Raw genomic sequence first — 22,604 nt, forward strand, 5'->3', positions numbered from 1 at the left:
TTTCTACTAACTTCCCCTCTCCCTTAATACAATATTTCCCCCCTCCTTTATCTTCCCCTAACTCCCCATTACTATCCCCCTGTCTTTTTTTTGCTCCCCTCCAATGTTTTTTTTTACCAATATACCCTCCAGGCCCAGCAGCACTGACCAAGTAATTGGTGTCTCCCTGGTTACATTAGATACAACGTGCTTTAATGTTATTATATGTTAAACTGACCCTGCAAACCACATTGTGAGCTTTATTGTCGTATTTTATGTTTTATCTCCAGCTTGATCCTCTATTTCAACTTGTTCGATATTTAACTTTGAAGTTTTTCAACAAAACGTATTGAATTCTAGCGATTTTCAAATTATAGGCTGAAGTAGAAAAACTAAATAAATATATATATTTCCAAATCAGGTTATGTATTCACTTTGTATTGTGGCCTAAGATGTTAAATGGACACTGGCTCAATGAAGTGATCTGGGTGCCATGTCTCTGTAGTTTTATCCCTGCAATAGAAAACACTGGCGTTCTGCAAAAATGGCAGTGTTTACATTGGAGGGTTTAAATGCCTCCAGTGGCTGTTACTAGAACGGCTATTTCAATCAGATGGTCCCATAAACACCCCTCACTGCAGGGAGGGGGAGTCAGGGAAGACAGGCGGAGGGGAGGACATTGGTGGCACAGAGCTAGAGGCCCATTGCACCACAGGTCGCCTGTTGCCAGCATGCTGTGTGTTCTGATGTCAGACATCCAATATGCACAGCATTGACATTAGCTGACGGAAGAGACCGTCATGCATTAAAGATACCAGCAGAGATTTAACCGTCGTCATTGGACACCTGAGGCTCCCTTCTGTCATCTGAGACCACAATTAGTGGCCCCAGACGGAGATATTAGCTATGAGTAACGCTCCCATCACCCTTGTATGGGGGATAGGATTAGGAGCAGGTTTAGGGTTATGGCTAAAAGGTATACATGTGGGGTATCATTGTACTCGAGAACAAAAGCAGAATACATATATGGGGTGATTACAGTAGTGGGCCACACATGGTCTGTGAATTACCCCCAAATAAATAAAACACGTGAAAAACACCAAAATTAATATTTTGAAGAAGGTTTGTGATACAATGTTTGAATCTAAAGTGTAAAATTCCTAGTCACATAGCCCGGAGAATGTACTTTCTACACCGGTATGTTTTCGTGGATCGAGTTTGGATTCTTTGACTGATATAAACGTTTCAATCTCAGATAGTTCGTTGCACTATTTGTGTAGGAATGATTACGGTACATGTAGAACTGAGGAATAATGTTTGTTTTTTCCTTTGTTTTACATTTTTTTATTGTTATTTAGGACTTTTTTTTTCTTTTCATTTTATGGGATAGTATCTAGATACCATAACCACTTTAAGTTGTGTCTTGGTGGAGCAGTAAATAGAAATGAAGCTGTAATTCCCCAGTCTGCCAGCGGGTGGCGCCAAAAAGCACCTACGGACAGAATTCATTGTGCTATTGGAAGGGGCGTGGTTGTGGGCGGTGTAGAGGTGACGTCACGGCCAGGTTTGGTAAAATAAAGCGAGCGGTTTCATTTACTGAGAGTGGAGCACGAGCCGGCACCGGGACAGCAGTAACTATAGCAACATCGCATCGCCTAAAGCAGAGCGCGAGCCGGCACCGGGACAGCAGTAACTATAGCAACTGCGCATCGCCTAAAGCAGAGCGCGAGCCCAGCACTGACAGGTAAGGGAGCACTCACTGACTGACAATGAGAGGGCAGAGTGTATCACTCAGTGAGGGTGAGTAGGGGGTAAGAGCTCACTCAGTGAGGGTGAGTAGGGGGTAAGAGCTCACTCAGTGAGGGTGAGTAGGGGGTAAGAGGTCACTCAGTGAGGGTGAGTAGGGGGTAAGAGGTCACTCAGTGAGGGTGAGTAGGGGGTAAGAGCTCACTCAGTGAGGGTGAGTAGGGGGTAAGAGGTCACTCAGTGAGGGTGAGTAGGGGGTAAGAGCTCACTCAGTGAGGGTGAGTAGGGGGTAAGAGGTCACTCAGTGAGGGTGAGTAGGGGGTAAGAGGTCACTCAGTGAGGGTGAGTAGGGGGTAAGAGGTCACTCAGTGAGGGTGAGTAGGGGGTAAGAGGTCACTCAGTGAGGGTGGGTGAGTAGGGGGTAAGAGGTCACTCAGTGAGGGTGAGTAGGGGGTAAGAGGTCACTCAGTGAGGGTGAGTAGGGGGTAAGAGGTCACTCAGTGAGGGTGGGTGAGTAGGGGGTAAGAGCTCACTCAGTGAGAGTGGGTGAGTAGGGGGTAAGAGGTCACTCAGTGAGAGTGGGTGAGTAGGGGGTAAGAGCTCACTCAGTGAGGGTGAGTAGGGGGTAAGAGGTCACTCAGTGAGGGTGGGTGAGTAGGGGGTAAGAGCTCACTCAGTGAGAGTGGGTGAGTAGGGGGTAAGAGCTCACTCAGTGAGTGTGGTGGGCAATCCTTTATGTTTTCATGGGGTACAGGCTGGGATAAAGTTGTGCTGGTGTCTTGATGAAGAGTTAATGATTGGCCTCTGTCAGTCAGAAATCAATCATCTTCCAGTGAGAGCCGTGTAATATGTATTACTGTATGTGAGAGCCATGTAATATGTATTACTGTATGTGAAAGCTGTGTATTGTATATTACTGTGATAGCCATGTATTGTGTATTACTGTATGTGAGTAACCGTATGTGAGAACATATTACTGTATGTGAGAGCCGTGTAATATGTATTACTGTATGTGAGAGCCATGTAATATGTATTACTGTATGTGAAAGCTGTGTATTGTATATTACTGTGATAGCCATGTATTGTGTATTACTGTATGTGAGTAACCGTATGTGAGAACATATTACTGTATGTTTATTGTATGACGTTAGCAGAATGAGAAGCATGGGTGCAATAGTAGATGGATGGGTGCTTAGACGCAACATTAGGACTGACGCACGTTCTGCCTCAATTTAAAATGTCCATCCTCTAGAATCAGGCATAGGCAACCTTTGACGCTGCAGATGTTTTGGACTACACCTCCCATGATGCTTTGCCTGCATTATGGGTGTAAGAGCATTATTGGGGATGTAGTCCACAACATCTGTAGTGCCAACGATTGCCTACCCCTTGCTCTAGATAGATGTTAAGCTCACGGGCAGGGTTCTCTGTATTCATTCTGCTATTTGAATAAATTGTAAAGCACTCTGGAGTGTTATATTAGGAGTGTTAAATAAATCCCGAGGGATCCCTAGCTCCACTGATAACTGGTGCAGTCATTGCTCACCTCTGGCACAGCAGCTTTTAGATCCTTAAAGAGATATTCCCACCACCATGACACTTCAGTCTAATTGCTCCCCCAGTACACGTGACTTAGGCAGCCCAGAACTCTGTGCCTAAACTAAGTCTGTTGTCATCGCACTATGACAGATGTTAAAATCTTTAAGATAGATTTCCCACCCTCCCTCCCTGGCAAGCGCTTTTTGTTTTCTAAATTTAAATAAACCTTCTCCTCTGCTCCCCCCCATCCCATCACCAGTCCGGAGCGTGTTCATGCGCACAGCCCCAGTGATGTCAGGAGGGGGCGCATAAAAGTAGCACCGGGAGCTTTCAGGTGAGTGAAACCATTTATCCTCTAGATCAGGGTCCGCCAAACTCCGGCCCTCCAGGTGTTGCTGTGCAGGAATTCCCATGATTCTTTGAATGAAATAGATAGCCAGAGAATCATGGGAGTTTTAGTTCAGTAACATCTGGAGGACCAAAGTTTGGCGGACCATGCTCTAGCAGAGGTTGTGAACTCGTTTAAGCAGGGGTCCTCATCAACGTATCTTTCCTGTAACATTTTGTAATCGTCTCATTTATTATTACATTTCTCCGTATCATAATATTGTAAAGCGCTGCGGTGTAAGTTGGCAATATATAAATAATAGTAATTAAAGGTTTAACAGTCATTGAGAAGGGGGCCCAATAGAGCATATTACACCTGCTAGGTTCCCCCTCTCAAAAGTCTTATAGTAATCCTTTTAATTAGCTAAAAGGGTAACGGAGCCTGTCGCAGTTAGAGTGCCCAAATGTAAACATCTCTGAGCCATCTGAACCATTATCTCCACCCATTGTACAGCGCTACGGAATCTGATTGCACTATATAAATAATAAAATAATAATAATCATGATTTGCTTGCCCTATTTGTAGTCTCTAGAATACTGCATTAAAATACAATGTGATTTCAGCCTGCCACGTACATCCACTCCAGCATGACCGTATCTTTCTTCGAATCATCCATTTTCACGGGTACTTTCAGAGTTCTGACTTTGCAGCCTTGCGTAGCGGGGATTTTTGCCAGCTCAGATCCTTGTGATTTCAGAATACAGTAAGTCTACTAGAGTTTCCAAAATATTTATTTTTTCCTGAACTTGGGTGCATTCCAAAAACTAAGTCAACTGCAAATTCAAATCTGATACTCAGTCATTGTTTGCCAAGTTTACTTTCCAGACATCCAGACTAAATTGTGGGCCTTTATTCACTAAACACCAGATTGTAGTGAATTGCAATATGCGTGGCGAAATTCAATACTCCTATAGTCAAAGCTTGGCTTTTTTAACATCGGCTTTGTCGTTGAAGGCTGAATTTACAATATTTTAGGCTCTGAAAGTTAATTTGGCTATTTTATACTAAGATGCCAGTTTGCCAAGTTTAACAAATAAGCCCCTGGGTTCATCCATGACACTTCTTCTCTACCCACTGACCGGTCCCCCTGAACATGCCACATCCCTCCGGGTATTCCCTTACCATCCCTGGCATGCAGCATGGATCTGGTGAGGAATCTCTTGGTGAAGCAGGGGGTATGGATTGCATCTTGTCCAGCTGTTTAGAGTTATTGCTCCCACCCTCTATGTATTTAACATGAATGCAGGTTATTATTAACTGAGGCAGCAGTGATGAGATAATTTGCTGAATCCATAACATAACTTTGAATATTATTCACATCTGTAATTTCTAAGTAAGCTTCAGGCAAAGCATTATGGGTGTTGTAGTTTAGCGACCTCTTGGAGGAGGGAGGATTGCCGTGTGAGTTCCCCATTCAATAAGTGTCTGATGTCCTTTGCAGGAGGTCACATAGGACATTGCTGGTGTGTATGCAGCTGCAGAATATCAGGGATTTTATTTGAATGTTTGTGTGTGTGTGTGGTGTGTCTCTTCCTGTAAGACCTTGCGAAGGATCACATGCCTTGCAATCCTGCTGTTATTGTGCTTTGCCAGGCTGTTGACACACAATTGTGTTGTAGCTGGTGATACGTACAGTGTGGAGTCTTAAAATAGCCCATGTCTTCATTATCCTGCGCACTGTGCCCTGGTTTGCAGACATTTACATGACAAATAGTATAGAGAGCGCTGGAACACTGGCTGCTCTGGGCTAATTGTGTCTGTATCTTGTGGATCTGAATTTCTTTGAAGCTCTGCTGGAGTTTAATTGCTGTAGGGGAGTTGCTTTGCTGAGCAGGACATTATTTGGAGGGCTGGGTGGGTGGGGGGTGGTAAGGGAGGGGGGTAGTGGAGCTTTGGCTTGGCTATCAAATTCAGTGTAATTGTCACTTTTATATACAGTTCAAAACAGTTCAGCACTTCCAGTGATATGTGTTCGAAGTGAGGGCTATATCACTACTGGCTGCCCTTTCCATACCTACCAACTGGCCTGATTTCCAGCTGGAGTCTTTATTTGGGGCAATTATCACAATAACCTAGCTCTCCTTCTCGGAGATAGTGGATTAGGACATCACAGATGATTTCCTCCCCCCCCCCCCCCCTTCTCACACCAGTTTATAGTGATCCCACTGTGCACATATAGCCCAGTGTTCTATTATAGAAGTACAAATTACCGTATTCTTGCAGCCACATATCAGGACGCAAACAATAGCTCCTCAAATTGTTCTAGTACTGAAACCTTATGGGCAATGATTACATTATGGGTGATGAGTTTTATTTCTATAACAGATGGGGATCTACTTTTTGACACCTTTAATTAGAGGCATTCATTAAGCTGTCAATTGTTAACGTTTTTCAATCCCCACATTCCAGCATAGTGAATACAGCCCCTGTACAGTAAATATTATATAAACATGAAATGGACGCTGTTCTGCGCACATTCCTAGATAACTTGTTCATTTAAAGACTTAAAACCCAAACGCAATGTCGCCACTTTAGAGGATCAAACAAATGGCGTCTGCTGTATAAATGTAAATGTCATAAAAACACATGCACCCAGGACATGTGACCCAGACATCTAATTATACAAACAGTAAAAAGCTTCAAGGTGGTGATTTATTTACTAAATAAAACTTGGAACAGAACTGCTTATTATCAAACAAGGTACAGCATGCTAGTAAAATGACCGAAAAAAATAGAGATAAATAAGCCGCTTAAATGGAATACTAAAACAGGACACCATAACTATTAAAGGTTAAATGTGGCCCTTGTTCATTTTTATCATCTATACATTTCCCTTACAGTAAACGGCACAGAAGTAGCACTGTCACTTGTGGGGTCTAAGATATAAATAAAATGTGTATAATAATACAAAGACCATCTAAAGAAAGAAAAAATAGAGCTGGAGAGAATTTTTAATAATGTAGTAATTAGGCAAGAGATGTGGGGTGGGGGGGGGAGCAGAGTTGTAAAATGTGTTGTATTCTTTATGGGAAGAGCAGCCAATGGATGGAGGTACACAGTAGACAGGAGTTGTCACACATTTTATTGAATACAGCCCCTGTTACAAAGAATGGAGAAGGGCTGCAAGGATTGATAACGGTGTGAATATATTTATGTAATATCCAGTATGAGTGTAAGGGATAAAAGTATAGTCACATGTGACAATCTGATCTTGTGGGTGGTGGGTCTGTAGATTGGCTAAGAGTGAGGATTGACAGGAGGATATCTGATAGGGGATTTTCATGGGTAGGGAAATTTGATAGAACACCGGCAGATATTGTAGAGACCATGTTAAGGTCAGGAATGCATGTAGGTGGTGTCTGTCTTCTTTACAATTTAATACCAATATAGCCACAAAGTGATATCATGGGGATTTGTTACTGTTGACCCTTGCATTGCTGTTTTACTACATGTTGGGCCAATTATGTACTATTTTATTCTCTGCATATAATAATAGGAAATTTGTCTCTGTTGTATATAATTGTAAAGGGACTGGGTATTATGCAATCTAATGATTTATAGTGCAATGAAATAATAAAATTACTTGTGCCTCTGGTTGTTTGGTACGTTTTGTGGATCTGTAATAGCGATGCCAACCAATCTCAGTACAGGAGACTTTGGTGGGACAGTCGGGTTTCTATGTGATGCTGAATATGTTTATTGACATTTACTCATCGTACTTTACTTTCAGGGTCTCTGCAATTAGCCAGAGCTATTCCTTCACAGCTCCTATCTTGTAGAATCTAGGAATGGCGGAAGGGTAAACCCCCAGATGTTGTAGGATCTCCAACCTCATGATGCCTTATCAGCCTTTTGCTGGCAAAGCATCATGGGTGTTGTAGTTCTACAAAGCTTAAAAATGATTGGGAGCAAAGTCATAAAGCGCACATAGTCTCAATATCTATTATATAAACACAAATGTGCAAGCCATGTTTTCATGTCCTTTGTCACTCCTCTGTCTACCCCTTCTTGCCACACAGGCTAAGCCAGTTTACTCACACAAAGAGAGGAATCTACTGACGAAAAGCGTCTTTTCTTACAACAAAAAGTGATTCCTAAGTCTAGATGTAACACAGGGCACAACTTTACTCACCTAACTATACTATTGAAGCAAAGTACAATTATTCACCTTGTTATAATTTACCTGTCACTCACCACATCTCGTTTACAACGTTTTTCTTTAATCTTGGTGCAAAATCGTTAGACGTGCAGGTACTGCATGATTCACTCTTTACCTAAAAATGTGCTAGAACCTAAATGTCATAATTGTGTAACGTTGTCATATCACCAATCTTGCATATGCTATTGTGGCATTGTGAGATGATTATGTTCACTCAAGCACACAAAAAGAAAGAATAATAAAAAAAAAATGATTGGGGATCTTATTTCCTCCGGCCTCACCCAACCATGCGAGGCCATTACATGTGTAGCGATAATACTGGCGTGTTTTGCTTCACGAAGTTTGCCTTTAAAAGTGAAAGCTGGACACAGAACCGACAGGTCCTCACTCAGAATAGTAACTGTATGGGGGGGAGGAATGGAGGAACTGGAGGGGGCAAGATATGAAGTTCATGTTTGATGTGAAACAGGAGATGTGCCTGGGGAGTTTCCAAAACCTCGTGCTTACTCCAGTAAAATAAATATAAATGATGTTCCATTTTAGTCGGGAACGGCTGTAATCTGGCATATTGCTACCAAGTTTGCATTCTGAATATAGATCCATATTAATCATCCTTAGAGCCACTCTTGTGCAGAGTATTCTATTTGGAGCAATCGCCATAGCAACCAATGTATTGCTTCTGATCATGGCACTTTGTCCTGGACCTTACTGACTAAGAGGTTCTGCACCTGTAATTCTCTCCGATCGTTGATGTGGTTCATTTTGTGGACAGTTGGAGGTGAATAGTCTTTTTCAGCGTGTTTGTAGTGCTCTTACTAAATAAACAGGCGCTTACCTGTTCTGCTCTTACTAAATAAAATGTTTAAACATTTACTTAGCTCCTTGGAGCTGAGAGGGGCTATGCATGACTGGCTGTACGCGCTCTCATCCAATAAGTGTACGCATGTATTGACCCAGATAAGTTTTCAAACTATTTTAAACTGATTTGACAAATTACACGTGGGGTTTCTTGGCACTATAACTGCCACAGCGGGTAGTGGTTATTGGGGAATGGAGAGTTACTTTAATGCACTGCTTTGCATCCCTATGTTAATTGGGATACAGAAGGTTAAACCTTAATTAGAGTGCTGTGATTAGCTCCAGAGATTGCACAGAGGAAGGATATCTCTCACTTCTACTCAGTAAAAAACAATTCTACCTTCTCAATTAAAAATGGATCACCCAAAATCCCTTCCTGTTCTAGTCACTAAACCAGAGACTGTGAAGAACTGACAACGGATCTGCTAAATATAGGCTTCAAAAGCCAGGCTGTGAAAAGCAGCTGTGTTAGCTTGGTTTATCCTCAAAAAATTTGAATTCACTCTTCAACTCACTACAAAGGGAGTCTGGCCAAACAACCAGTTAATATGATGTTCTAACGAGCAAAGTTCCATCTCTCAAATCTCCAGCTTGTGTTCCCAAGCCCCATCCATGGTATATATATATATAGTGTATATATAGTGTATATAATCAATGGTGCCATATCGTATAGAAACATGGCACCCGTTTTACCTGCTCCTGAACTACAATTCTCATAGTTCTCGGTCAGCCTGACCCTCCGACATGTGGGATTTAATAGCCAAGACTTGAAGTACGGGCAGTGCATTTCAAACCCATCTTTCAATGATGGGGTTAATACTGGTAACCCAATGACACAGGTCATCATTTCAGTTCATTCTCGAATAGCCGCCATTATTACTCTAAGCAAAACATATGGTAAATTGGTGTTATTAAATGAGAGAAATGTTCAAACTGTTTCACAAAACTTGTATTTGTTAACAGTGTAGTAGTTTAAAGTAGCACTCTAATATTAAAAAAAATATATATCATTATTTTTGTAGGGTTTTTCTTTTTCTTTTACACTACTGTCCACTCAAAAAATAATAATAAATAAATAAAACATACCCTTCCTCCTGCATCAGGACACTCTCCTCTCTATAGCTGCTCCTGCTCGGGTGATGTCATGAGTTTTGATGACTTTTATCCAATCTAACACTTCCAATACGGAATCACACTCCACCATTGCAATGCTTCCCTTTAATTACAGAAATTGTATTAACGCAATCTAAAGAAGGTTGGACCTCCCAGGCATCCTGATTAGCTGCACATTGGCCTTGTTGTCCCTTTGCAGGGCTATGTAAAGATTTAGCAATGCCGTGGGTTATTAAAGGGCACACTGTACAGATATATTGCAGACAAGGCTTAAATTACCTCTCACCATTGGCGAGTGCATATGTTCTTGAATTGAGTAGAAATTCACTCTTACTGAGTGTGCCAGGGACCCCCCAGGCTTCTCCCGGCTAGTAACGTTTAAGGCCTGGCTTGTAGACTAGGATTTGTAATGTTAATCTCCGCTGAAGATCTATAACTTGTATAGATACATTGCATACCAACCAAAACTTCAGAGCACTCACAGGGTCTGTTTATACTGTGATACTGAGAAGTCTGCTTTAAATTCCTGACAAACCCCCCAGGTGGCTGTCCTACCCCAGCCCATGGGGTTTCAGGAATGTTCTCTATTATTTTTGGGTGGGCTGATCTGTAACTTGATGCCCCTATAGAAAGTCCAAAGCTGAGCACTCCATGCACATGGCCGATTAACCCCTTCTGGATTAAAGCTGTGATAATAAAGGATGTACCTAGCCTGGTCCTATCCCTGGGGCGTAATGACAATTGTCTGTATGAGCAAGGGGGGTGGAGGTTTTTGTCTTGCTAAAAAGGCCAGGCCTCACCCACCCCATCCATTGTCTTTATAAGTGAGACAGGGAGAGGATCAGATCCCAGGATCTCAGTTAATATCTTTTCCAGTAAATCCCTCGCCTGTAAACTTCTTGCTAGAGTTGTTACATAACTGTTTGGCTACCTGTGCCTACCCATCCCGCGGGCAGAGGAAGCCAATATTTTGCCCTCTGGTTAGGGCTGACGCGGGGATTTTATTTAATAACTTCCTGTAAAGGTGAAGATGTGAGAGCTGAATTAGTTATAATATATGTCTGACGTATGTGATTTGTGAAGGTGTGCCAGCGTGAACTGGTGATCTGGACTTTCTACCTCCGGTTTAAGGTTGGCACAGTGACCAGGTTCTGTTGGTATTTACAAGAATGCTGCCCGGCAGTAAGTAGCGTTCATTTAATCATGGAAAGGGAACCCCCATATTGATACATTGTTTGCGCAATCTTGTTTTAATTTGTTTCTCCTAATATTAAAGAAAAAAATACGTTTAGTAAATGACCCAAATCCTATTTAAAAAAAAAAATAAAAATTATGTCAGAAGTAATTTACAAGTTAAGCAAAATTTTGAGCCCAGTTCTCATATATGCGATGACACATGCCAAAGGCCAGTTTATCACAGAAAGGGAATTCTGAATAATTTTTTATTCGGATATAAGGTTTCATTGTAGGTGCAGTTCCACCCACTCTTACTATAAATACGCATAGTATTATAAACATTGTCATTATTACTTTCAAATTCTACAATTATGAGCTAGAACTCTATTTATACATTTCGTTCTGCTTTTGTTATGTGACAGGAGATGGCACTGGTAGCTTAAAAGCCAATGACATGGCTACAAAATCAATTTGACATGTTTTGTTTAAGGCTATTGCGTGGAGAATTGTATTTATTACTGTCATTTATAAAGCTCCAACATATTCCGGAGCGCTGTACAATAGGGGATAAAACAGTACAATATAAACCAACCAATGTAAGGGGTAAAGATGGCCTTGCCTGCCAGCGGAGTTCTGGCCACTGAAGATTTTTGCTAGAGAGCGCGTGAGCTTACAATTGAAAGGTTAAATCGAGGAGATGAGACAAGAGGTAGCAGTGGGAAGTTGGAGGCGATGACACAGAGAATTAATAGTAGAATTACAGTAACCGGTAACATGTGAAGAGAATGAGGAAGTGATTAACAGCTGGAAGAGCATTCTATATTGTTAGATGGAATCTATTTTGATTTGGGACTGCTCTTATGGGTGGGATCAGTCTGATGTGCAATGGTAGATATTCACTCAGTAACGGCACAAGTGAGCAAAAACTACCGGTATTTTGAGACCTAAGTGGGTATATACTGAAGGGTAAGGTACTGAGTTTCTCTATGCCTTTATCCATTCTCATATTCTGTCTTTTTGGAATTGGGCCTAGTGAAAGAGATGCACAGTTATTTGGAGGGCGGCACGCAGTGGGGGGGGGGGGGGGGGGGGGGGAGGGGGGGGGTAGAGTAGCCATTTGTTGTATACAATTGATATCTTTGCCAACCAAAGTGAATCAGCCAAGACATTAAGTATTACATGTAACTGCAAGTACAAAATATTACAGTAGTGATCTATAGGTAAAACCAGTAAATAAAGAATGTGGTAACAAAGGTGATATATGTTCCAAATTTTAGTCAGTACCTTAACGGGACTATAGTCACCTCGAACAACTACAGCTTGTAGTGGTTCTGGTGTCTGTAGCCTGCCCCTGGAAAGGCAGTGTTTACATTGGTGCCTATTAACTACTTTCAGACCGCCTCTGGAAGCTGAACGCAGACTAAGAGCACTTCAAGATGCCGTCTGAAAGGTGTTCTCTGCATGGAGGCGCTGAACGTTCCCCCATAGAGATGCATTGATCCAGTGTTTCTCTAGGAGATGCTGTGCATGCACGTTAGACTCCCAATGCTTTCCTATGGGAAATCATTGGATTGGCTGAGATCATCAAGTGTAATTTGGCACAGCAGAATCCTGCTTACCAGTAGAAATGCTTTCAACATCACGAGGAAGGTGAAAGGTCATTATCTAATTCAGGTTGAGGAGGTGGGAAATTGGTCTCATAGAGGAACAAACAGCACAACCACTATAATACATTGTAGTGATAGAATAAGCATATGTTGTGATACTTGGAATGTCACAAATCTGTATTTCTAACGCTTTAGAGTCCTTGTGACACGTCACAGGGCTTTGGAGGATGAAGCGCCTCTAGTGGCAGTCAGATGAAACAACCACTAGAGTTGTTACCCCACGATGTAAGAATTGCAGTTCTACATAAACTTTACATTGCAGGGTTAAACCTGCCGGATCCCTGCACCCAGATCACTTTGTTGAGATGACGTTGTCTGGGTGACTTTAATTATGGTCACAGTATGAGAGAATGGGTGGGGATATCGCTAATAACCCGTTAATAACCTCTGGTCTAGATATCGTGACTATGAGATCTCTGTATTAAACACAGTTTAAATGTAAAGTCTTGCTGGATGCAGGAACGCAAAAACTCTTTTTACAAAAAGTGGGGGGGTGAGAGCGTTTGGAAAAATAGCCAAAGTATGAAATCCACATTCAGGTGCGTAACAAGCCGTTCACATACAGAGCAGAGAATGAAACGTTCTTTTTGCCCAGCATTTATCTGTTGTCAGTCTGTGAGTCTGTGGCCATAGATAAGGGCAGATCCGTGTATTGCTGGCAGTCTTCGCCATGATATGGATGTTTTTTCTATGACGTGAATGTACGTGGTACAATTTGAGGGATCAGCAGCATTCAGGTGCTTTATTGGCAAACTATATGCTGACTTTAATCTGCCACTGTCTGTACGTATCATGGATTGACGACACCTACTCCCTGAGTAAGGCTGGATAAATGGAGGTCAGATGGATGTACAGCCAGCACTCTTTCAGCTTAAACTGAATATCCAGCTTCCAACTGTTCATTTGTACCCAACTCAGTGGAAGCGTGTTACTGATTTCTGGGTTAATGGTGGACAGACTCGACCCTGCCAAGGGTTTGACACAGGTACTGCTTATAACGCTGTAACTAGTAAATCTATATTTTAAAGCAATGTGGTGTCATTTCTTACTTTTCAAGCCTGTCCAGGAATGCAGGTTGCATGTTTTAACATACAAAGTGTTGGCACATGTTGGCATTTTCCATGTGATCTGATCATGGATACACAGAGCTGGCCTTCGGATTGGTGGACGATTTGATGTTTTCTGGGAGGTTGGTCTCCAGTTGCAGGACTCTGTTTGAGTAGGCTGCTTGACCCTTCTATGCAAAACCTGTTTCGTGGTGTCCAGCTGGGACAATTACCAGAGGCCGGCAGGGAATTGTGGGAAATGGGAACAACAATGACTTATGCAATCCTGTACGCCAGGGCTGTCCAACCTTGGCTAATCCGAGGGCCGCATTAAAAAAACAAAAAAAACAAGATTTATCCGGGGGCCACACACAAAGTTATACATTCATTACATACCTTATGGTATTTGTTAATAAATAACATTACATATTTTATGAATAAATACTTTTTAACAGAAAAATAACTGGTAACAAATGTAAGCATGTTTTGTGTGTGTGTGTGTGTGTGTGTGTGTGTATATATATATATATAATGTATTAGTGTATAGAGTTGGCATTTGAATGCAGCTGTTTGTTTGTGTGTACTATTTGAAAGCAGTGGTGTACTTGTGTTCAGCGTTTGAATGTGTTTGTATGTAGAGTTGGAGTTTGATTTGCTGGGATGTGTGCACATACACTACCCCGCACATGCACATACACACTAGGATACATACACTGACAAACATACTGACACGCACAGATACACACTGACTCATATACACACACACACACACAATTCACACTGACTTATACAAACACTAACACACTGAAACACACTAGGATACATACACTGACACGCACAGATGCACACTGACTCATACACACAATTCACACTGACTTATACAAACACTAACACACTGAAACACATTAGGATTCATACACTGACACGCACAGATGCACACTGACTCATACACACAATTCACACTGACTTATACAAACACTAACACACAGATACATACACACTCCGATACATTGGCTCTTGTATTAATGCCGCCACTTGTAATGGGGTAGCTCTGGGCTGCCGTTATAGCTATTACAAGAAGATTGCATTGTGTGGGACTTGCTGCTTAGATGCATGTTAAAGTGCACGTAATGTCACAGAATTGTCCACAGGCTGGCATGGTGAATATTTTGTCAGAAAGTGATTGATAAACTCTTTTGCTTACAAGAAATGCATTGCTAAATTATCTGGCTCCCAAAGGGTTAAGACGGAAGCCTCCTGTGCAATCAAATGGATCACTAGCTTCATTCCTAATGTGTATCAGAAACATTACTGCACTTTCTGTCCCTTATACTGTACTGTAACCTGTAAAGTGCTAAGTACACCTAATGGTATAAATAAAGTGTATATATACACTGTGTACCTAATGCACTTTCTGTCCCTTATACTGGACTGTAACCTGTAACGTGCTAAGTACACCTGCGCTATAGATAAACAATGCACACAGTTTCTGTAAAGCTGAGTGCAGTCCCCGGTGGCTGCTTGCTCGTTCCATTATGGCTACATACGTTCGATGATGCAGTGATTTATAATGTTGGCTATTAATATCCCAGAACTAAAAATAGCGCAGGTCAGCTCTAGCGTATCCTATATCCAATCAGGTTTTTCAGATGTATAGCGTTTCCATTTAATCTTGAGGTTGTGATTTATTTCTTTATTTTTATATCCCTGAATGACGTCAGAGGTTCATTTAATGAATCAATGTGTACCATGTGTGAAATGGGCCCTGATTGGATTGATGATTGGAGGGTCTCGGTTCAGTCATTCCAGATGCAGGATAGTTTCAAAGCCTCCTGTCTAATGAGAGAAGAGTCCTCTAAACATGAATACACTGCCCTGCCTGTCCAGGGTTTCATTAGCTGGAGTGTCTCCTGTGAATATCCCTGCATTATAGAGTGTGACGTGAAACCAGACACCCAGTACCCTTCGCTCAGAATCCACTTGCATTATTCATTGACTCAGCGTCAGTCTGAGCGCCTTTTGTCTTCCACACAATGCGAGACATTCAGAGTAAAATGAGCACTCTAACCCTCTCTAATATTTCAGTAAGCTCCCACTTGTAAAATCCCCACCATGTCCCATAACAACTAAACACAGGTGTTGGCTGAGAGTAATGGGAGATGTAATTGCCTAATTATTAGACACACAATGATAAAAAGTATGGGTTTAAAGTCCGACTCAAAAATGGTTTTAAAAAAAAAAAAGGTATGTTTGCAGAGTACGAGGGTGAGAGCTATGAGTGATATAACTGCAATGCTATTATTATTATTATTATTATTATTTACTTCTATCAGAGCACACTGTGGCTGTTTATCATTCTCAAAGAGTCTGACTGCGATTTAAGTTGTTCTGAAGCACTGAGGATCAACCTTCCCCAGCTCTGTGGACATACTACTGTTAAATGCTAATCAATGCCCTTTACTTGGCACAGTTCAACTGGTGACCCCTCACGCCAGCTGTCTGAATAATGGAGAGGGCAGCTTTATTTCATTTAGATTTCATGCCAATCAGGCAGAGCAGGATTAACCACAAGGTGTCCTTAGGGGGCCACCGAGGGCCCAGGGTTAGACAGGGACCCCAGAACCAGGAATTTGCTTTGCCTGTCTGAAGAATGGAGGGCCCTGTGGGATTTTACTCTTTCTCCGCAGTCAGGATGGGAGGAATATCCCAAGCGTGGCACTTTTCATAAAGCTGAGTTATAGCGGCTCGAGGTCTGTTTGATATTCCTTCATGTATTCAGGTGGAAGACAGGCTTCAAAGTCGAGGTCGGTTGCATTCGCCGCATTGTAATGATGCATAGTGCTTAGGCTATTTATAGATCTCACTATACAGCATTCAGCTAGCTCCTGTCGCATGTCCTGCATTCAGCGTGCTGCAGCCCTTCCAAGAGCAGATTGCAAAGAATGTTCTTAACTGATCACAAGGTCAGCGAACAGAGGTAAGGTATGAAGAGACTGCGTCAAATTCAAGCCATCCATTAATATTCCTCTAATCGTTAGTTCTGCATTGCCAGAGTTATCTGCTCCAAGTCCCCATGCTTTATGTCGGCAGTAATGTGCATTTTGTATTCTGGGCAAAGAATAGTTCTTCATAAGTGACCCTCAAAGTTCTAAAAGTGAATCAATCACCATGGAAACAACAGTATTTCTGCTGATTGCTCCACTTATCGAAGGGACAGTCTAAGCCCCCACACGACTAACTCTTAATGAAAGCATCCCTGTTTCCTTACTCAGACAACGTAAAGCATTACCATTACTAAGAAATGGCAATCTTTGTTTTCCAGAACATGCCTCTAATGGATGTCTGACTGCCAGACATTAGAGACACTTCCTAACGACCTTCATTCTTGAGTCCAAAGTCATCACATACAGCATCACCACAGCAGCCTAAGTATGTCAAACGCATCCATTGCTGCTCAGGGAGAATCATAGGATTATTATTATTATTTATATAGTGCCATCAGATTCCATAGCGCTGTACAATGGGATCCAATGTGAGAAGCATGGGAATCAGTATAAGGAGCATGGGATTAAATATGAGAAGCATGGGAATCAGTATAAGGAGCATGGGATTCAATATGAGAAGCATGGGATTCAATATGAGAAGCATGGGATTCAGTATAAGGAGCATGGGATTCAATATGAGAAGCATGGGAATCAGTATAAGGAGCATGGGATTCAATATGAGAAGCATGGGATTCAATATGAGAAGCATGGGAATCAGTATAAGGAGCATGGGATTAAATATGAGAAGCATGGGAATCAGTATAAGGAGCATGGGATTCAATATGAGAAGCATGGGATTCAATATGAGAAGCATGGGATTCAGTATAAGGAGCATGGGATTCAATATGAGAAGCATGGGATTCAGTATAAGGAGCATGGGATTCAATATGAGAAGCATGGGATTCAGTATAAGGAGCATGGGATTCAATATGAGAAGCATGGGATTCAATATGAGAAGCATGGAGCTGGCACAGTCCAGTGATTGCTACGCATGTCCCATATGGCTACAGTGTTTCTCTATGAGAAGCTTTGGATTGGTAATCAGAACTGAATGCGTTATCAGGAGTATAATTTATAGGTAATTCCTCCATGGGATCGTGCTGAGGGGAGAGCTGTTAGTTACACGTTGCATGTTTACAGTACATAAAGGAGAAAGTAAACTATAAACATACACGCCGTGTTTGTGTTCTCAATATCTGCAGGTATTTGTTGTAATGGGATTTTTTTTTTTTTTATCTTGAAGGTGGAAGAAGGGCTGGGATCAGATCACTCCCTGTCTTCAGAGCATGGTCTGTGGCCTCGGGCATCCTTCATTACACTTCCTTTTTAATGTACTTTTCTACATGCAAATTATTACAAGAAAATTAACCTATTGTTTAATCATGGACTACCTTTCCCATGATGCTCTTGCTGCAGAGCTCTGTGACGCTGTATTGAATACTGTGAGTTTTATTGTTGCGGAGCTCTGCGACCCTGTATTGAATACTGTGAGTTTTGTTGCTGCGGAGCTCTGTGACCCCGTATTGAATACTGTGAGTTTTGTTGCTGCGGAGCTCTGTGACCCTGTATTGAATACTGTGAGTTTTGTTGCTGCGGAGCTCTGTGACCCTGTATTGAATACTGTGAGTTTTGTTGCTGCGGAGCTCTGTGACCCCATATTGAATACTGTGAGTTTTGTTGCTGCGGAGCTCTGTGACCCCGTATTGAATACTGTGAGTGTTATTGCCCAGCCTATGCCTCTAGGAGAGCTGTGTAAACCTGAATAACAACCTGCTTTCTTGGAAGGATATCACTTTGTCCTTAAACAGGAAACTTGTACTATTACTTCACACTCTTCTCGCTGGACAGGAACCAGGCAGGACTTCCTCGTACTTATTGAATATTATTTACCAGCTTCTTGTAACTATTTAAAGATTAGCGGTGACAGCATGCAATGCCATTCATGGATGGGAGAATCTGTGTCTAAACTTCATTCATCCTCAGTTACACTGATCTGTTCTCTACATGACGCTCAGCCTCTGACGCGTGTAACGTCTGTAGACTTGCCGCACTCACATGGTGATTGGTTGGGCAGAGATTTGGGAAAGATCCTCAATGTGCACTTTAGTGGCAGCTTGGCCTTTGTATCCCATGTTTTACGGGATATCCCCGATGGCTCAGACTGTACGTATGGGAATTGCAGAACTGAAATGAAAATAAAGCAATAGCAGATCATCGTTTCAGCTTCTCCTAGATTGATGTAATAATGTTTTATTAAGTCATTTTATCTGGAATGAAGTCTTTGTTCCTGGCACACGCTGTAGAAATATCATTTTTAGGTCCAGAATCCCTAATAAGATATTAAATGAATATAATCCTCAATACAAGCTGTAAATGTGAGCAGAATCTGTGGCTGCTTTGTAAATCATGTTTAAATCCAGGCCTGTTCTTTTCTGAACATTTTCTCCGGGGAGCTGATACTTCCTGGCTGCGACGAGGTTGTAATTTCCTACACTAAGACGCCTTCAGCCAGCCGTAAACGCCATGGGAAGGCAGGTGCTCAGGTGATTCCGAGCTCTGCTCAGACCTGCTCACTTCCAGGTGATGAGAGGACAAACACCAATGTTTAGATCTCTAAATATAGCGCCAGATGGGCAGGTGTCAAGTACAGAACGCTGGAATCTGATTCACTAAATTGTTAGTCTGTCCAAAAATTGGATGAAAATTGGAAATATTTCAGTTCGGCTACTAACGCTTTAACATTTGCAAAATGTAGTCTTTTCCACAATTCCCTAAGGGCTAAGCATCTTGGGAGTTGGTCTACACAAGGTGTTGGCCTCCCCTGGCTTAGAATGTTGGTTCTGTTCTGTATTACGAGTGATTAGATGGTGTACACAGGATGAGCCTTTGGATGTGGAAGCTGGGAGTCTGTTTAAATAGTAACATTCATCACTATGAAGGGAGCTTGAAGGACTGTGAGATATATTGTGACGGATTGTATTCACAGAAACCCCTGCAACGTGATCCGTTTGTGGGCTCAGATCTCAGCGACACAGCAAACACTTGCTCTTTAAAATGTGATTAAGAAAGTCCATCATTGAAAGTGGGGTGTTCACTAAACCCCGGCAGCTGAAAGTAGGGTCACTTTGTTTGAGACACAGTGGCAAATTTGCTTGTCCTGCCACCCAGAGGTTTTTAATTAATATTAACCGGTCTTACAAGCTGCACCCAGCAGGGCCTCTGCAAATAAACCCACTATATTCACCAAGCAGTGAGTTCCAGGCCATCCCATAATATCCCTTCCCTGTTTCACCTCCTTCAATTGTAATGTAGTTACAAAGAAAAGGATAGACTTTTATAAATGGTTTTTGTGTGGTGTGTATGTTTGTGACCCTGTAATTTAAATGTGGTGCATGGGTTTAAACCATGGTGTGTTAGCAGTCCAATCTGCATAAAATATATCACAAATGTTGGTATTGCCTAGGGAAGCAATATGTTAAGAATTGCAGGAGGGTTATCTGTAAGAGCGCCTTGCTGTGCGCAATAATGGAATTATTTCTGTAATGATCAAATTATGGTATAAACACTTTGCTTGGTTGCATGACTTTTTGATGAATTAGGGGTGATTCAAGTTTGGCATATTATCAAGAAAATCAAATAATCTGCTCATATTATTGCCTTGTGATTTGTTGAGCAAGGAGCTGGTAGTTTTATACACAATTTAAATGTGGTTTGTTCTTTATCTCTTCCAGACGGTGTGGCAAAGAATGTGTGTTATTAACATGAAGGGAATGGAACGCTTTATTGTAACGATAAGTTTATTAACCGTAAGTACTACATTTTGTATCCCCACGGTCACGAATCATACTGTATGGAGCATCCACTGATACTCGTTAGCTAGGAGTTCGTATACTTAATAAAAATGTTTTGAAAGCCGTAAGCTCTGAGCATTATTTGAACGCTACTACAAGAGCCCTGTAATGCTCAAGAGTAGGTTGTATTAGGACACAATCCATACTTCTTTTTGTCTGCATTCAAGTTGCTCTCATCCATAGTTAGCCGGCTGAGAGTGATGAATGTTGCAGCAATTTGCATCTGCATCAACGGGGGTTTAGGGGTAAAATCCTTCACTCTAATGATATGCCATCACAATGGGCAAAATAGTGAGGGTGCTGAAATATTTGGAGAGGAGCTGAGGAGGTGCCCTTTAAAGTCCTTCCACAGCTCATACTGCTCTTGGTAGGGGACTGTAGGACAGGTTTCCTAAGTCAGGACTGTCCACATTGATCAGGACAGTTGGGAGGTATTCTGGTGACATATAACCCATCATATCTCTGGCAGTTGGGCAGGCCTGTTTTTGCTGTCAGTTTCAATGTGTGATTGTCTTGTCACTGACTGTTTAATAAACCCTGCCCTGTATACTATGCAGTTTCACGTCCCTGAGGCGTTCATGTCACATCCTGTAACAGCTACTTCTAGCACCATAAACAGGATTTTAGGAGGACGTCATTGTTACCCTCCTACTTAATTCAGTGAGATCAGACAGACGGACTCCATCTCTGGGCAATGCTTCTATGATATCCATTAACGTCAATAAAAATAATAATTTATAAAAAAAAAAAAAAAAAAAAGGCTTTGGGTTTGTAGGATACGACCTAGAATGGGGTGCATTGGCTTGTGGCAGGCAAGCTTATGCAATGTATGATCATATACTGTATGTAACTAAATCCCCCAATTATTAAAAACGACTATTAAATGAATTCAATTCCTGGGCAGTCGACAAAATACTCATTTACAGACTTCCTTAACCCCTTAAGGACCCATGACGTGTGTGACATGTCATGATTCCCTTTTATTCCAGAAGTTTGGTCCTTAAGGGGTTAATTGTGTTAATAAGATGGAAAATTGTGCACAACCAATGCTTGAATCCATCTCAAGAACTGTGATAATGAGGACACAGAGGAGCTACTCAAACGTTATTGGACATAGACATGCAATGCAGAAAACTAAAAGAAACTGACCCATGTCTGCTATCTGGAGAGATGGACCATGCATCACGGAAACTGACCCATGTCTGCTATCTGGAGAGATGGACCATGAATCACGGAAACTGACCCATGTCTGCTATCTGGAGAGATGGACCATGGATCATGGAAACTGACCCATGTCTGCTATCTGGAGAGATGGACCATGCATCACGGAAACTGACCCATGTCTGCTATCTGGAGAGATGGACCATGAATCACGGAAACTGACCCATGTGTGCTATCTGGAGAGATGGACCATGAATCACAGAAACTGACCCATGTCTGCTATCTGGAGAGATGGACCATGAATCACAGAAACTGACCCATGTCTGCTATCTGGAGAGATGGACCATGAATCCCGTTTTGGCCATCAGGTGGCTGGCCAGGTGTGTTTGTATTGTTCACCTGGCGAAGAGATGGAAGCAGGATGCACTATGGGAAGAAGGCAGGGAGGCCAGCGGAGGCAGTGTTATGCTCTGGGCAATGTTCTACTAGGATTTGGGAGTCCTGGAGAATGGTTGTGGCAATGTGGCCAGGCCACTGATTGCTCTTGACAACCTCTGTGAACCAGATATGATCAGCTGAGCCACCTGGCCTTTTAAGCTTCATCTAAACATCTCCTAATTTGTGCCAGGTTCCCTGTTGATTGTGTTAATCTTATTGTACAAGAAATAGATTGATTTCATGTTATTAGAACACAGATTGCTGACTCAGTTCTTGTGTTGCTGGATTGAGTGCCTCAGGACCTGCATCCTTTATATCATTTCCTTCCTTCTGTTTTCTCTGACAAAGCCACTCTTTCTTCCCAAATTGGTTTGTAATCCTCACGCAGATTTGTCTGAGATGATCTGTCTCCTCTGTAACTCTTTATGAATGGCTATAT

General features: G+C 42.0%; 1 protein-coding gene across 2 annotated transcripts in view; it reads left to right on the forward strand.

The window, feature by feature from the left end:
- The first annotated feature begins 1,596 nt into the window (after nt 1-1,596).
- RELT (RELT TNF receptor) overlaps nt 1,597-22,604 on the forward strand; it is a 38,520-nt gene continuing 17,512 nt past the window's right edge. The window contains exons 1-2 of one of the 2 annotated variants that reach the window (XM_063431700.1): nt 1,597-1,723; nt 20,447-20,521. In XM_063431700.1, the coding sequence (XP_063287770.1) occupies nt 20,462-20,521 (60 nt within the window). In that variant the 5' untranslated portion in view covers nt 1,597-1,723; nt 20,447-20,461. Of the gene's footprint in view, nt 1,724-16,560; nt 16,649-20,446; nt 20,522-22,604 lie in introns of those variants that run through there. The other variant, XM_063431708.1, reaches the window with a different exon arrangement.

Source organism: Pelobates fuscus, chromosome 1 (genome assembly GCF_036172605.1).
Source record: "Pelobates fuscus isolate aPelFus1 chromosome 1, aPelFus1.pri, whole genome shotgun sequence".
Classification (NCBI taxonomy): domain Eukaryota; kingdom Metazoa; phylum Chordata; class Amphibia; order Anura; family Pelobatidae; genus Pelobates; species Pelobates fuscus.